We start from the raw sequence: 17,283 nt of genomic DNA on the forward strand, positions 1-17,283 counted from the left end.
CCATTTAAAGTTTAGTCACTACTTATCCAAAGCACATGAGCAAAGAAAGAATTTATGCTTCCAAAAGATTTCATTACATAAATAAAACATGGAAGAGTTGAAATAATACAAAAATATGGAAATAAAATTATTCTGATTTTGAGAAAGATAGGTAGTTAAGTTTAAAAGGTCTCACTCTTTCTGCATGAGGACCCCTTGGTGTTACAGCATAAAAGAAAGAACTTATAGCTTAGAATTAATCAATCTATCTAGACTGACAAGTTTCCAGAGAAAATACCTTGTTTCATTCTGTGTTTGAAAAGTGCATGGACCCAGGCCAGGGTCCCTCAGGTTAGGACATCACACTGAAGGAGAAATGAGAAAAATGTCCTCCAGGAAGAAGAAATCTTTCTTCCAGACCATAGTTTTGTCAAAAATTAATTACCCTAAAATCATGCCTCATTTGATGATTTTGTCTCATTAGTGTTCACACTTCGTTAATTGTTTCATTAGACAATCTTAAAAGCCTCTAGGAGAAGACAGAGCAGGGAAGTGGTGAGAAAGTGGAAGCTGGGATTGGGAGTTTGGGACTGGCTGGACAAGTACACTCGTTCCTAGGGAAAGGAAAAATTGGAAAAATGAGGCTAGAAGATGGCAAGACAGGCAAATTAAAATCAGCACAGGAGCTTGGGCAAGAAAACTGTCTTGCAGTAGGAAATGAAGCAGTACAATGTTAAAAAGACTGGGGAACTGCCAGAGACTGCAGGAAGAAGAAGCCAGAACTAGGATGAGAAACTGGTAGATTCCAGTGACCAAACTATCTGAATCAGCAGAATATAAGAAAGAGAAAATATATTAAGCTTGGTGAAAAGAGTGCATTGCCATTCAAAGACTGGAAGGGAGATAACACCATTCATTTGCTGTCAACAAAATGCCTGTGAACTCCATAAAATATGTGTGTTTTCTTTTCTAGTGCTGGGGACTAAATTATCATAGGCAGTTTCAGTCACTCAGTTCAAGCATCCATAGGGCTGCAGGACAGTCTGCAAAGAAAGAAAAAAAAATGTCAACAAGAACTTTTTCTTTTCTTAATTGGGAAATGTTAGGTTGATTGATTTACTATAGGCAATTAACTCTACCAAACTTTGCCTGAAATTCAAGGAAGGAGACTGCTCATTTTATCACATACAGATAAACAAACAAAATTCACAGTCATTCACTGTTATCTGGAGGCAAATAACAAAAAGGTAATATTCCCTGTTGGCTAGACTTTAGGCTTTGTGACACTTGATAGGCTCGTGCAGGGAAAATCAAAGCAGTCTGCATTAACAATGAGCTGCTCTGTATTGAAAGACACCTTGCAGAACACAAGAATCAAAAACAAAGGTTTCAGCTTTTAACACTGCAGTCTGCTCATTTTGACATGAACTACTTTTAAAGAATTATCTTGTACAATCACTATGAGGTAGAACCTGAAGAGCCTCATTTGCTTGGACAGGCTAATGTAAAAGAACAGCAATTTTCCTCAAGAAAACCCTTCAAGGAACAAGATGTACAACTGACAATTGAAAGCAGAACATGGTAGATTTAGAGAACAGGGGTTTACCTGTTATTTCTTTGAGACACTTATAAGCTCTGGACCCAAGAGCTTTGAACCTTTTCATTGTTTATGCATCCAAGTCTATTTTTATAGACATCAGAAATATTATATACAGATTAAATCTCTAGATCCTTGATTGCCTGTCTGCAATGAGGAACAATCCTTACTGTATTTTTTGTTTGTTTGCTTGTTTGTTTCTTAATCTAAATTATTGAAGGGTTGTGGAGATATCTATTCAAAGGTGAAGTAGATAGATACATACTCATGAAGTAAGAATGCCAGTTATTGCTGAAGTCCTTGATGGCAAGTTTGAAGAGGTGGAGTGTCAAGGAATAATATAGGCACCAAGTTTTAATCAAATTGTAATCTTGTAGTCTTGAGCTTCTATCTTCATATATTGCTTCAGTCTTAAGAGTTATATTTTGCATTTATGGGTTTTCGCAGCAATGGAAATATATCAGAAATGTTTTATAGTTCTGTCTACTACATTAAGTCATCCAGGGTTTGATTAAATCCAGTTAATACAAATAATTCAATACAAAAAATGGCATTATAAAAATGTCACAAGAATATGACATTTCTGAGTTTTCATGGTTATTAATTATGTAAACCATTTCTGAAGGAGAAGTTATCTTTCAAGAGTATAAGTTACTCAGGCTAGTACTTAGAAGACCACGTTATTCATAGATTTAACTGTCTTCATCAAAATGCTAACTGATTTTAATGATTAGCTAAATAAGAAATTTCAATACCACATTTCCAAAATAACCAAAGCAAACAGTTCATGTCACTCTTTAATTCAAATACTTGCCAAAAATAACAGTTTAAATCAAACTAAGTTATGATTTGTGCTAAAAATAGGTACCTAAGCTATTTACCTTCCTCAGTTGTTCAATGGAACAACTTTGTTTATAGGGTAAAAAGGCACCAAGGCTGAGGTATTGATTGACAAAATTCAGCTCTGAATACATTCACATGGATGAATACATCCTCAAACAGTCAGGGAAAGGCTGACCAAATGCAATTACAAATAGAAAGAAATCCAAGGCAGTGATCATAGGTGACTTGTCATTTTCAATTTGCTATGTATCAGTTGTTGTCTTTATCTCAAAAAATATATGTAAATATTAATGGAAAAACTACCTACTTACGTTACAAATAATACTTATTCTTCCAAACACTTCAGTTTTAACAGTTTTCCGATGGCTTAGGGAGGTTACACCTGATATTAGTGTCTCATTAACAATTCATTTAGGTACCAACCCCCAAAGTTTTCCATAACTGATTGGCAGTGCCATATAAACCTAATTTAAGAGACTAAATACGTAACCACACGGTGGTTTACCTCAATACTTGTCCTAGGGCACAAGTGCACTTATTCACATTATTCCTATCACAAAACCACTGCACAGTCTGGTACAAGCATGCAGTAATGCCCAGTAAAGTTCTAGGTGTAGAATAAAATTATTGGTGATCAGGACTCAGACTGTGTAAACGCAGGGAAAATATGATGGAAAACTAATCTGAACATCCAAATAGTTTTTTTTTTTTTTTTTTTTTTTTTTTATTATTATTATTATTAAGCCTTACATGGAGCATTCTGGCCTAGTCAGGCCATCAGTAAATGCAAGAGTAGCAGTAACACAGTTCTAGAACGGACATCTCATTTTTTAAAGTGAGTTTACCTCTACACCGAAGTAGGTTAGAGCCCCTCTTCAATACTGTGTAAATAACGAATCACTGAGCAGTCAAACACTAGTATTCAGTAAACAGGTGCCTTTAGAATAAATCCAACCACTGCACTTGCTCAAGTTCACTTTTCCAGACAGGTTGTATCCCAAACATAATGGAAAATAACTGTTAAGAGCCATGACTGATCTGTGATTATAAGGTACTTCAATCTCCAGTAAGTCTGATAATTTCTAAAAATCAGAGATGTTTTGGGAAGGAAATATGAAAAAACTTGCTTATGCTCCTTTTCCAGAATCAATTGTTACCAAAGTAACACAATATTAGCAACTCAATGTAAGATATGGTGGCTGCTCTGTATGTAAGTGTTTACATTGCAAATATGCATGTGCTATTTCATTGGGATTGCAACTATTTATGGATATACTGAGTTTGCTTCCCACAGGGTCAACAATCTCCCAACCAGTTCTTTCCAGCCTTTTGTGTGTATGGTATTTTCTCACCACTTTGCTGTTTCTCCTGTGGCAACAAAGGACACGGCAAAGAGAGTGCTGGCTATAGAAAAAATCCAGAGGTTTAAATTAAGACCTTTAGTGAAAATTTCTGACTGCTCCTTTGTTATCTCATTGCACACTTTATCTTTGTAGGCCTAAGCCCTTCACAAATGGAAATACTGCTACATTTTCTTCTTTGGAAGACTTAATTTAAGAGAAATGTTGAGCATGTAGGCCCAATACCCTTTTCATTAGATCACCACTAATGACAAATGCTATTTGGATATGTAAAACAAATATACTTAGGAGAAAATTAATCAATCTGTGTAACGCCTTGAGGATCAGTCTAAGACCAGGGTTCATACTACTTTTACATCCACATCAATTATCATGCCTGCAGTGAGTCTTCAACAGCTAGTACCTCTCACCAAAGGTGTCCCTTTGAAGCATATGCAATCACGAGGGACCTTGCACACTGAGGATGCTCAGTAGCCATGGTCCTAAGTGATCACTAAGACCAGAAGGTTCGCTGAGACTGACAGTCCATCATGGTTAGCCAGGCATTTGTGTAGCTACAACACACGCAGGTGCCAGAGCATTGAGGAAACAATAATGTTTTACAAACCTTTTGGGAAGAAAAAAAAAAAAAGAACTTTAAATCATGCTCTGTTTTTTGCTTCTATGTGCTGCTTGGAACTTCAGTTACTACAGCAGCACACTCATTAAGTAGTTAAAAAATTAATAGACTCTTCTATATATAGCCATTCTAAAATTGTCCTTCTCTTATAAATAGTTGGCTGAAGCTGCTGAATTTACAAAGACTTTGTAATGTTACAATTAGAATTCATGTCATATTCCCTTGTAGCTTGAGCACATCTGACATCTCCTTATACAGTCCCTTTTGGATAGATGATTCATAGTGGGCCATGGGTTGAAGTAAGGTAGACTACTCCATTCCTCAAAACCTCACTCATTTTTACATAATTATATAGGAAATTGTAGTTCAGGCAAATAGAAGCCTATCAGGTAATTACCAAAGAAAACACTAGATTCTGAAAAATATATCCATAGTGTGCACTGGTGTCAGTACACAGAACTGGGTTTTGTTTGCCAAAAACTAATTAATTTCTGGCATCAATAGGTGTAGATCTCTTCCTGCACTATAGCTGCTCCCTTTTACAATCAACTGTGAACTGTGAATGAAACCACTTATCCTACCCATCCTACTCCTCAAAATTTGAAAGGCCTCCTTTCTTCTTTCTGCGGTTCTTTATGGTGCCTCATCCTTTTCTGGATATTAAAGGGACCACATAGAAAGCTCAATAGACTCTTGCCAAAAATCGAAGGGAATGGTTGAAAGGTGTTTTTGAAAGGTGCTCTGCAAAAACAGTTCTACTTTATCATTTTCAAGAGGGATAGCACTGGGAGATTTTATGACTGTGTAACTTAACAAGAGCTCCTTCAAAAATTCAGTGTATGTTATTCTCCTGTAATAAAAATATTTTGTACTGCTACATATCAGATTAAGATAATTCATCAATAAGCAAAAGTAATTCCCTAGAAAGATGAGGGAAAGAAATATCACTAGACTTGGGCTAAAACTCTCATACTATTTTTAATAGTTCAAGATGACGTTATTGTCAGGTTAAAGAAAAGTTCATTGCCAGTTGAACTAGAGGGAGGAAATACTTGTGATAAAAAAGTGAAGGTTTATGAGTTTGAAGTTCAGAAATGAAAAATATTACCTCTAAAGAGATGTGAATAGATGAGAAGCAGTTGGATTTGGATGAAATTTAATCTGGCTTTTTCATTCATCACAAAGGAACTGGGAAGAGCAGAACAGACTGATTAGATTATGGAGAAGGGCTGTGCACTAAAGATAAATGGCCAGTAGGAACAGGTAGAATAGTGAGCATATAGTTAGCACAAAATTATTTTATTAACAAAGGCATCAGGGGATATATATTGATACCAAAGGTACAAGTTAGAAAAATAATAAATAAAATTAATAATTAAAAAATAATTTATTTTAAAGTAATGCAATTAAAAAATTAATACATTTAAGAAACGTTGTCAATTAAACTTGAAGACACAACATACTAATTGCTGGGAATGAAAGAACGACTGTTAATAATCCAGTTAGGAAGGCCTGAGTAGCCAGAAATGGAGCTAAAGTAACACTCAATCAGAAGTGACATTACCTTTATCCAGCTGTCCAACATCTTGGAAGTAAATAATTGTGAATACATACTGATCAATATTTTTCTTTTTTTAACCAGCTAAAGCAGCAAACAGATCGCAAGCTTGTGTGCGCTACAGGCTACCAAATAGCTCTGCAGAAAAACAAAACACATTTACCTGTAGTAGTGAGGTGAAAAATTGCTGTGCTGTCACCTTTAATCTGAAAGTCTATGCTAAAAATCCCATTCTGCAAATACTAATATTGCTTGGACCTCACCTTTTATAGTTTCTTACCATGCAGGAGTTCTGTGTAAGATTAAAAGTTAGAGAGTAAAACAAAATAAATAAATGTTATGGGTTTTTGGAGCACAAATAATCATTTCTTGTTTTTATGTGTGATAAATAGAGAATATATGTTATCGGGTACTGATTTTATGCACAGCCGCCTATGAACTCAGCACTTTGAAAAAAATGGATCTCTAAAAAGTGAAAAGAATTGAAAAGTAAATCAGTTAGGAAGAAGACCTAGAGAAATTTGAACTGCATTTGGAATGTTTTAAAGGAAGGAAGGAAAGAAATATATAAGAGGTTTGTGCTAAAAAGATGTAAAAACAATAGCAAAAAGAATTAGCATCAATAAACATGGCAAAAAGAATTGAGCAACAATTCACTAACATTAGAAGGTAAATAGTCTACAGATGAGAAAAGGATGAGAGAATAGGAGGAAGAGAAGGAGTCCTAATTAAGCGTAATCATACCAGCCTATGACATAGACATGGAGGAACTGGCAACACTGAGGCTGAAAAAGGAGACATTTTTGGTAGTGTTTCTGTGCTTGGGAAAAAGCCAGGTGACATAGCGGTGGTTGAGTTGACCAGGGGTCAGCACTGTGCATGTGTAACAAGTTACTATGCAAGTTTCCGTGGAATGGGGGAAAATATTATTTTGATCAACATACTTACAGATCATTACAGGCATTGATCTTAAGCAAAGTAATCGAACAGCTGATTCAGGAATGGATTCATAAAAATTTAGAGGGTAATATAATTAACACCAATTAACATTCATTCATAGAAATTAGCTCCTGTCAAACTGACTCAAATTTTGAGTCATATTTTGAGAATATATATTTTTTCAGGTATAATGTACTTTTGTAAGTCATGTCATTTGATGCCATATGACATTTTAACTAAGAAACTGCAGTGATGAAACAAATCATAGGATAAGGGGTAATTGACTACAGTCTATAAATACCCACACGAGAACAAGTCTGATAGTTCTCCAGAGGTCCCTTCCAACCTCTCAACCAGTCTGTGATTCTGTGATTCTGCAGCCTATCAAAGATGTTATAAGACCCAAAGTCTGAGCTGAAGTTGGGCAAATGCAGACTAAGAAAAAAGCACCTATTTTCCACAGTGAAAATAACTAAGTATTGAAAAATGGCAAGGGTTGCAGTGGAATGCCATCACAGGGAATTTTTATATGAAGGTGGGATGATTTCCTAAAAGATGTTTTACTTTATTCATAACTATTGGGTGTGCAGCACTACTTACTTAAGAAAAATATGATACCATGCAGAAAGTAAAACCAGATAATCACCATAGTCTTCTCTGCAACTTTAAGAGCTGAGATGGGCTCCAGATGATATAGCATTTAAGCCTTCAAAATATTATAAGCAAATATCTGCCACAAGAACATATGCTAGGGGCATTAGATCTGGACTATTTATCAGCATGGAGAAGAAAAAACAGGTCATCCAATTCCACTAACATATAAAAGATTAACAGATTATAATCACAAATGACAATAAAGCCAAACTCTTAGACATTTTCTTCAACAAAAGTATTTCAAGCAAAGTGAAATGTTGCATTGGTTCTATGCATGAAGTATAATTCTGGGGAAAGAAAAGACAGCGTTTTATTTGGAAAATGTTCAAAGGGATTTTTGGTGAACTGAAAATGGTCTTGATGATTGTTTTTGGAATTAATACTCAGCAAATCCAATCCATTACTGTGTTTGTTTTAACAACTACTTTTATGCCCTGAGAAATACTTTTTTCTTTGAAAATTCCCAAGCCTTGCTAGAAAACTCAGATTCAACAGTTTGAATGTAGCATCAGTCTAGGTAATCCTGACTTACCCTAACAATCAAATTCAATGAGGTTTCATTCAATTTTCCAATGTATCTCAGCAAAATTCTTCAGGGCAGAAATGTTAATGTTGAAGCCTGTGAGACTTCATAGCAAACTTCAATACAAAGGTACCTCCTACCATAAACAACAGCTCTTGTAGGATTCCCATGCACAATTTGGTGCATATTAAGAGTAAAATCAATGCAAGAGTTTTTATTGTTGCATCTTCTCAGACATCCTACAACATTTGATACTTTGTGGAGCTTGAAGACTTTTTTTTATATACGCACTGCACAGCTTCCAGTCAGCAAACCCCCTCAAGTCCCTCTCAGAAAGATTCCTACATAAATGGCTTTCATTTCCACGTCTTCTCTGATCTACTTTAATTGACACAGACACAGTAATATACTACCATTTTCTAGCATCATCAATGCTATTGTTCTTTATTGTGCCTTTACTCCTTAAGAACAAAAGAAAGCCTATTTAGAGTAAATAATATTTTCCTGTGAATAATGAGTAATGGATAATTCATGCTACCTCACATTTGCATATTGATTTCTACTCAGCTTCATACATGAATGCAAAAAGAGGTTATATGTCTTTTCTACTGTTAAGTCAGAAATCAAACCAGTCATGTAACCTTAGATCAAATTCTTGCTTGTGGTGTTTTACATTTTTATTCCCATTACATGGTTTGGAGAAATTACATTTTTTGAGGATTTTCCAGTATTACTTGTGCCTTGCAGTACTCAAATTAAAAATCAGTCATTTTCATCAATACCCCATTTGAAAGAACACACTAAATGATCCTTATGTTCTAAAACATTATGCCTAGACATAATAGGCCTGAACTGCCTGAAAGCAATTGTGATGCTTACAATATTGCACAGATAAATAAGACACTATAACTTCATGCAGCCTTCTGGGGAGGAGAATATTATGTACAATAATAGGACTGAGAACAACAAAGATGTGGATTTGGCAGAACAGCCTATCAGTATAAATACTCAAATCATGCTTTATCATGCAAGCAAACACTGTTCATTCATGCTTTTTGTCTCCAAGTTCATCTTTTCGGAATTAGTTTTGGGGGTCAGTTATGTTCGTAATGTTGATCCAGATCCCAAGTACACCTGAAGCATTTCAGGTACTTAACAGAAGATATGGGTTGCAGCTACAGACAGTGAAAAGATTACAACTAAATAAAAATTAACTATTTTAAAAGTGTCAAAAGCGCAGGATATAATTAATTGGTTAGAACAAAAGAAATACTGACTAGTAAGTTTCAAGTCACTGTGAGACACAAATTAAATTTCAAAAATACTGACTTTTAATTTTTTATTTTTGTTCTATACAAGCAATTTCAGCACAGAGACCATATATGTCAATAATTCTGAAAAATGCATCAATATGCACAAATTCATTGAAACTCCAGATTTAAAAATCAGAGGATGAAACATTTTTGTTTGTTTGTTCTGTTTTTGGTTTGTTCTGGAAACATAACCATTAACTTTTGAAAACAGCCAATATTTTATTAAATAAAACTGATTATTTAAAAAAAATTAAAAGATAAAGAAACTTCACTAAGGAAGAACAAATAGCACTAAATGCAAATTTTTGATGCTGACATTAAAAAAAAAAAAAACTGTTTCTAGTAAAAATGTGTTCCTCAGTATTACCCCTCCTCTTGTTATTACACAAGGAAAAAAAAAAAAACAACTGAACTTTTCCCTGTTCTGATTACAAATCAGGACCAAGTCTTGGTCTTAAATGACTTTAAAAAATCTATTGACTTCAGTCAGCCTTTACTTTATTTATTTTACTTTACTTATTTTTTACTTTATTTATTTACTCTATTTAAAGTAATCTGTCATTATTTGATTTTTATCATTCATGTTTATGTGTCTATCTGGATAATTGAGTATGATATTTTCAAGCAAAAACAAGCAATGCTGTTGTTTGGAGGCTCTTTGCTTTTGTATATTAATATAATCATTTATTTATGATAACAGAATGCTTAAGCAATGAATTTGCACTCGTAGTGTGCCTGCATCTCTGGAAAAATCTTCATTACGGTTATAAGTGTTGAAAGACAACTTAGGGTTCTGCTGTGCATTTGCAAACACACCCATGCATAAACATACACACATATGACAACACTATGAAAGCCTAAAACCATTATAAATTCACAATCTGAGGTTATGGAGCACAGATTGCCATTTTGTTTTATGTTTTTATGACATCTATCATACGACACCCTTGCCTATAACTAGGAGTCCCATGGCTCCTATGAAAATGCATATAATAAATGTCACTTCTGAAGATCTGCATTAATTTCTAGTGTACTTAAACTTATAGATCACCCAGAAATTTTGTATGCAACATGGACACGTTTTTACTCTAACAATTCAAAGTCAAAGCAGCGTAGTGAAATATAAGACAACTGCCTACAAGACAGCATGACTTTGGCCATTTTTTCATTTTTAGTTTTTGGTTAGGTTTTGAAGTGCTAGGGGCCAAAGGTTGTTCCTGGCCATGAAAATTCTTGCTGCAAGTTGAGTGGCACAATTTGCAAAGGGTCGGGAGAAAAGGAACAATGAGTGAATGCCAGGATTAAATAGGGTCCTTTCTTAGCTTCCATATAGAAAGAAAAATGGAAAAAAAAAAAAAAACTACTGAAGATTGCATTGGGTTTCTAGCTATTAAGTAGATTTGATTTGTTAGGATAATATGGAAAATACCTCTGTGTACTCTCTGTAGACCCATAGATCAACAAAGAAATACTCGTGACATATTATGTGAGCCTTCCTTCTAATGACTATTCCCTTTTTTCCTGTAATCAGGCTCTTGTAACTACATGGATAAACTCTATCACTTCTCATTATTCTCCATCTCTAGTGGTGAACAATTAGAGTGTAACTCTCACTTACATGCTGAAATTACTCAATATATGGATTGTAGTTTCATGTTGCAGTCTTTGTAAAGTCATTCATCATTTAACTTTCTTATTCAATAACTGAGATTGCAGAACTTGCTGGCCTCAGAATATAATGGATGAGTGAAAAATACATAGTAAGAGAATATAACGTGGTTTGATTAAAGAACTGCTTTAAAGTACATCATTTTGTATTTTGAAAACATTTGGGTAAAATAAAATAACCAGTTGCAATCTACTCCAGCCTTTAAGGGAGTTGCTTTTACTGCATTGCAGGCAAATTTCTGGCAATTCCATCAGCCATGTCCTCAGTCTTCAACAGACAAAGGAAATAGGCATTGTTCATTAAAATCCGCAGTGATCATTCCTAAAAAAATCATTATTGTTCCAAATAGTGACCTATTTTTGAATTAGAAAGTTAAACTAAAACAATCCTATGGGTTACAGCCAATAGACATGCTGACTCCATGGGAAGCATGAATGCACTATTGCTATTACTTCACATTCTCAGCCTCAGGATGCATCTTCAGCTCTTGTTATAGAAAACACGCAGTACACTATCTTACCTCAAGGTAGTTTTCATTATTTCAGTGAATTGGTCTGATAGTTCAGTTAAAAGTTAAGGTTGTCTTCTTGGGAAATTATTTAAGCTATTAAAAAGTAGAATTCCTCCCTGAGTTTCAAAATAAAGTTTTTTGATATTAGCTATTCCAGTAGCCCTAGCAGGGCAATCATCAGGAGGTTATTTTTAAAGCAAGTACACAGATTTAACGATTTTCAGTTTGGAGCAAGGTTATGCAAGATAGTCGTGCTATATTGCATAATCCCCATAGCTCCTCTTCTAGCTGCCATACTAATGGCAGGTAGAGTGCCAAAGGCTGACCAAGGAGCAACGAAGCACAGTGCAAAGTACATAAAAACTCTTTCCCTCCTTTGGGTTCTTGTGCCTGCAGGACATACAGGATGAAATATCTATCAGACTTATGAGCAGAGAGGAGAGATTCGAAGGTTTGCATATTAGTTGTCCGTGAACATTAAGTTTCTGTCAAATTTTGTTTTGTGTGTGTAGAGAAAGTCAGAAATGTAAATACCATGGCTGCTTTCCTTGATGCACTCTTTCAGACTGCAGGCAAGTGCTTTTAGATACATAGAGAATAATGCAGACTTCTGGAGGGGATAATGTAGACTTTAATAACAATAATAGCAATGCAGTTTGCAGCTCTGTATCAAAAGAAAGTAGCCACAGTACATTCATTCCTGACCTTCTCTAAGCAAAGGGACAACACAAGAGTCTCAAGAGAAGTTGACTTAGTTGAAAATAAAAGAACCAAAGTGTCCTTTAGCTGCATATCTTAATTTACTGTAGCTATTAAAAAATACAGCTAATACATGCTGTACAGGAAAATGCCTGCCTTTTTACAGCAATCCCAAAGTTTGTGCTTTCAGTTTGGGCATTGTGTTTCAGCAGAGGTGATTTCCTCCCGCTAATAAGTATTGTCATCAGTATTCATAGTCTCTGAGATGCTTCTCTCTAATCACCATTACAATACTGTAGGACAGCCAGCTAATTCTCCTCTTATGTCTGCTTTGCACCAGTAATTCTATTGAACGTAATTGTTCTCTCAATCTATTGGTATATAATCTGTCAGTACATTCCTCTAAATAAGAAAACAGTACAGAAGGTATAATACATAAATTCCTATGCACAGCTGCTGCTCCTAAGATTGGGCCTCCTTTTCAAACTATGAGGATTTTGTCTGTAATCTAGACAATAAAAATAGGTGAACAAATGAAGGAAATCTATCATTCTTCTAGCATTTCATGTTCTCTGTATATCTGTTTGACTTCTATGAGTCTTTGTTGGGAATTTGCAGTGTCCTGTAAAATTCAGCAAAGTCACATTTCCCGTATTTATCTATCTGGAAAGACGTTCTGGAAAAGAAGGGATGTCTTGATAAATTTTAATTAGGATAAAGCGAAAATGATAAGTTATGTTGTAATAAAGACAGATTAAGAGCAGGGAAAGGAAGAGGAGAAGAGAAAAGTGGAGGAGACAGAAGAGTAAGCAGAGAAGTTGCACAGGTCCTCCAAGATTAACAATGAAATAAAATTAAAAAAAAAGAAATTAGTTAAAATACACTTTTAAAACAAAAAGATTATTATAATTTGATTAGATAATCCTCAAAGAAGTAGCACAGCTTTATGAAGAAGCTTTCATCCAGGGATCAAGGGGTGTGATTGATTCACTGGATGATCTGTGCTTACAGTGTTACCTGTCCCTGTCCAAGCTAGCCACTCCTTTTTTAATCCCTGGATAGAAATGGAAATCTTGTGGGCACATTCACCACCTTCTAAAGTGAACCTTTAAAACAGAACAGGAAAAAAAATATTAAAATTACTTAATTATAAAAGGAGTCACGATGACTCAATCGTCCATACAATCTGCCTTACAGATGTCTAAAATTACTCCTGTCCCTGGAAGATATCAAATCAGTTTCTGACTAAATATGCTGGCACTTCCATGTCCATTTCTACTTTCCATTTAATCTCTGCCCTCAGTTCCTGTCTGCAAAACAGGTGAAATGCTTCATAATTTTCTCCAGCTCTCAGGTTATCAGGTTATATCAGTGAACCAGGTTAGGGAACTGATGTAGTTTAAAACTAAACCTAATGTTTTATTAACTCACATCAGTTCCCTGATCCCATTCCCACACAGAGAAAAATGCTGGGGAATAAGAGTGGAGTAAAAGTAGCATGCTGCGTATGAACATCCCGCAAGGCTCAGTACGCAGTGCAAGTGCTTTTAACAGTGCTTCATACTTGCAGTGGCAGCAAGCTCTTTCATTAAAGTTCTAACCCTATATGTGAAATAAACAGTGCTTTTGGAACCACTATCCAGTTTCCCCAGATCCATGTTCTTCACTGGTGCAACACTCATGAATATGCCCACTGGCATATCCACCTTTTTCCTACTAGCTGTCTGAGTGATGTATTTAGGCATAGAAAGTTTTATGTTCTAAATTTCTCTTACCAAGTACAATCCCCAGACTTTTATTTATTCTTGACTTTACAGCTTTTGTCAGTTCACTCATTTTATAGTATTCTTCAGAGAGAATTTGGGTGAAAGTTATTTTACTGAATTAATATATTTTCTACGAAATCTTAAGCCATCGTCAAAATACGCACTGTATTCAATGGTTTTGTTCTTATGCTTTCTGTTATTGAAGATTAACTGTATTTTTTCAACTCCTAATGAACTCATTATATTTTTATTTGAGAGAGTCATATGTAAATACCTTTGGGGATTAATCCCTCTGTGCTCCTAATTTCTTCAGTCTTTGGTAGTTTACTGCAACTGGAAAGATTTGTCTACCTATTTCAAATCATCAGTGGTGCAAATATCCATTCTAGAAAAGCAAGGAGAAGCAATGTAATATATTAGACAAAGTAATGTAGTCAGACAAAGAAAAAGGGGGAGGAAGAGAAAAAAAATCAGACATATAAGTTCTTCACATCTGAAATGTAAGCAACAAACTTAAAGATAAGTACAGAAATTGTTCTAGGCTCAATCTCATTATCATTAATCACTGTGACTATCTGAGAGAAAAGGATAGTTAACACCTGTGAAGCAGAGGAACACCTGTGAGTAAAGACAGGGGTGATAAGGCTGTAAGACTCTACCGAGTAGAGAAAGAAAGAGGGACAGGGTATTATCTACTGCAGAGACACACTGATGAACAGTAGAGATACTGTGAAAAAGATTGTATAATGTGTAATTAAGCTGCCTTCTTACAGAGCCCTTGATATTATGAATTCTAGTATTCAGCAGAATAGTGAGGTTTATTTCCAGATTCATCTTCTGATTGTTTGCAGACACTAGAATGAACCATTACTGTTTGGAAAAAGGGGAATGTTGACAGAAACAAACTCTTTATTTTTAGTGGTGACACCTTCCAAAGTGTGCATTCTGCTCTCTTGCTCCTATACTGAGTCCGTAAATGACTTTTCATGTCATGGTAGGCATGCACACACTTCACCTGTCAGAAAGAGCCCCTACCACCTGGTTCATATCTTGAAAGAGGAAAGTTGAAGTCACTCACACTTGAAGTAAGAGTGAGGAAGGCACACTCTGTTGGAGGAAAGGGATTTGTGTAAATTGGTTACAGAATCTGATGAATAATGGTAGCTTTGTGTTTGTAGCCACGGAGACACCTAGAAGTACTGAGTCTGGAAAGCTAAAAATTTAGAAAATTTAGAAAAAAATTTAAAAAATAGTCAAGAATGATTCCTGAGAGCCCCTGCCTGCTGTTATCCAAATAGGTCAACATTTCTGCAAAGATCTAAAGCTGAAGGAATTCCATGAGAATGAAAAGGTTTACTTAACTTTTATTTTATGTGAGCTCTGCTGATGCTTTCAAAACCCCAAGAGGTATTTCATATGCAGTATGTTTGTGAAGCTTAAAAATCAGCAGCTCAGTGAATTATTGTCTGTATCTTACTTCAATATGAATTTTCATTTTCTTTGCTTTATTACAGGTGATTATATAGTCATGACTATATACTTTGATTTAAGTAGAAGAATGGGATACTTCACTATCCAAACATACATTCCCTGTATATTAACAGTTGTTCTTTCCTGGGTATCCTTTTGGATTAAGAAAGATGCCACACCAGCAAGAACAGCATTAGGTAAGTTTTTTTTTATAACTCCCTTTCAGCTCTCTTTGTGTAGTCCCTACACTGCCATTTGAAAATGTCAGCTTCCTTTCAAAAAGGCCACTAGATACATACTTTAGATTAATACTCCCACATCTTGCAGGCCCAAGTCTACTTATCACAGAGACTTTGGTATTCTTTCCTTAACATGATAATTATAAGTGAACTACCATGACCCTTTGGAATGACACTGCCACCTATTTTGCATAGCATTCTAGAATTAATGGCTCTCTTCTTGATCTCACTATAATATTTTAAAGACATGTTTGAAGAATAAATGCATTGCACTGTGCCTTCCTTTCTTTCTGAAACTATCTTTTGTTATGCACTGTGTATACTGAAAAGTGCAGAATATGATAACATTAAGTCTTTCAAAGTGCTTCGAGCTTGTTCACTTAAAGTTAATCTCGACACTAAATGTATAATTAATCAACTGTTTTTCAATACATTGTAGGATTTATCCTGGTAAAGGTTTTTTGGCAGGTTATTTATTTCAGGACCAATGAGTGGATTTCAGCCTTGTACTTTATGACAGGCTCAGTAATTTTGACCATTTATTCTGCTGTCTATAGGAAAATCTGTAGCTTTTGCCAGAATCAAGGGCAACCTAACACATGATTATAGATGTTCCTCAGAACTGAAGGGAAAACAATATTTTAGTTTAGACCATGTTGCCAGAGTTGCAAATATGAACAAGTTCAGAAACCTACTGCCCAAGAAGAAGGGGAAGCTGAGTCAAAGTTAACATGCCTGCTGCCAAGTGTAGAAGTAAGCATTCCCAGATATTCACTGTTCTTTCCCATCAGACTTTCAGACTTTCAGTCAATTGGCTGAACCCTCTAAATCTTTTCAGTCGTAAGACCAAAGAAGGATTGAAATGACCTGCCTGACTTTTCTGAACTGAAATTAGATAGGGAGATTTCATAAGAGAAACTGAGTCACCATGTTTGAGAGGGTGATATTGCTGCACATTGGAGGATGAGGAACCTACATCTTAGAAGATGTGCAAATACAGTCTGCAGCTGCCACAGCATTCTTGGGTCCTGCTATATGCCAAAAGGCCTTCATCCAAACACAAAATAAGAGAGGCCATTCATTTGTGCAAACCTTTTCTGTCTTCCGCTCCCCTAAGTAGCTGCTCAAGGGTCATCACCATTTTTCATCCCATTCTCATCCAAATAAATAAGACATCTTTACCAGAAATGACTGTTATTTCCTTTGTGAATTCATTTCTCTGAGCTTTCTTTCAAATACTATGTTAAGGTGCTGCACTTAATCTCAGGAGGAAGGCACCTTATACAACAATGCAGCTTTTAGTGGGTTTTTCAAAATAACATGTCCTTTCTCTCCATTCCTCTCCTGCACTAATAGATCAGAGCCGCCACTATTTCTGAGGGTTCTCTGATTTTAACATAAGCCCTCTGACGGCATCGAAGGGAAAAGGAAAAATAAAGTGCAAAAAGTGTTAGAAGTCCATTCACTTTCAATTAGATTTTAGCTGGTAAAGCCCTTGGACTCTTTCTGAACTTCTAAAAGTCTGACCTCACTTTTTAAATCC

General features: G+C 35.4%; 1 protein-coding gene across 1 annotated transcript in view; it reads left to right on the forward strand.

Moving 5' to 3' along the window:
- GABRG3 (gamma-aminobutyric acid type A receptor subunit gamma3) overlaps positions 1–17,283 on the forward strand; it is a 311,230-nt gene that overhangs the window by 280,733 nt on the left and 13,214 nt on the right. The window contains exon 7 of the mRNA XM_088530388.1: positions 15,546–15,698. Within this exon, the coding sequence (XP_088386514.1) occupies positions 15,546–15,698 (153 nt within the window). The remainder of the gene's footprint in view (positions 1–15,545; positions 15,699–17,283) is intronic.

The sequence above is a fragment of the Tinamus guttatus genome, unplaced genomic scaffold (assembly GCF_059628265.1).
Source record: "Tinamus guttatus ecotype Peru unplaced genomic scaffold, ASM5962826v1 Tinamus_guttatus_pri_ptg000369l, whole genome shotgun sequence".
In the NCBI taxonomy this organism is placed as follows: domain Eukaryota; kingdom Metazoa; phylum Chordata; class Aves; order Tinamiformes; family Tinamidae; genus Tinamus; species Tinamus guttatus.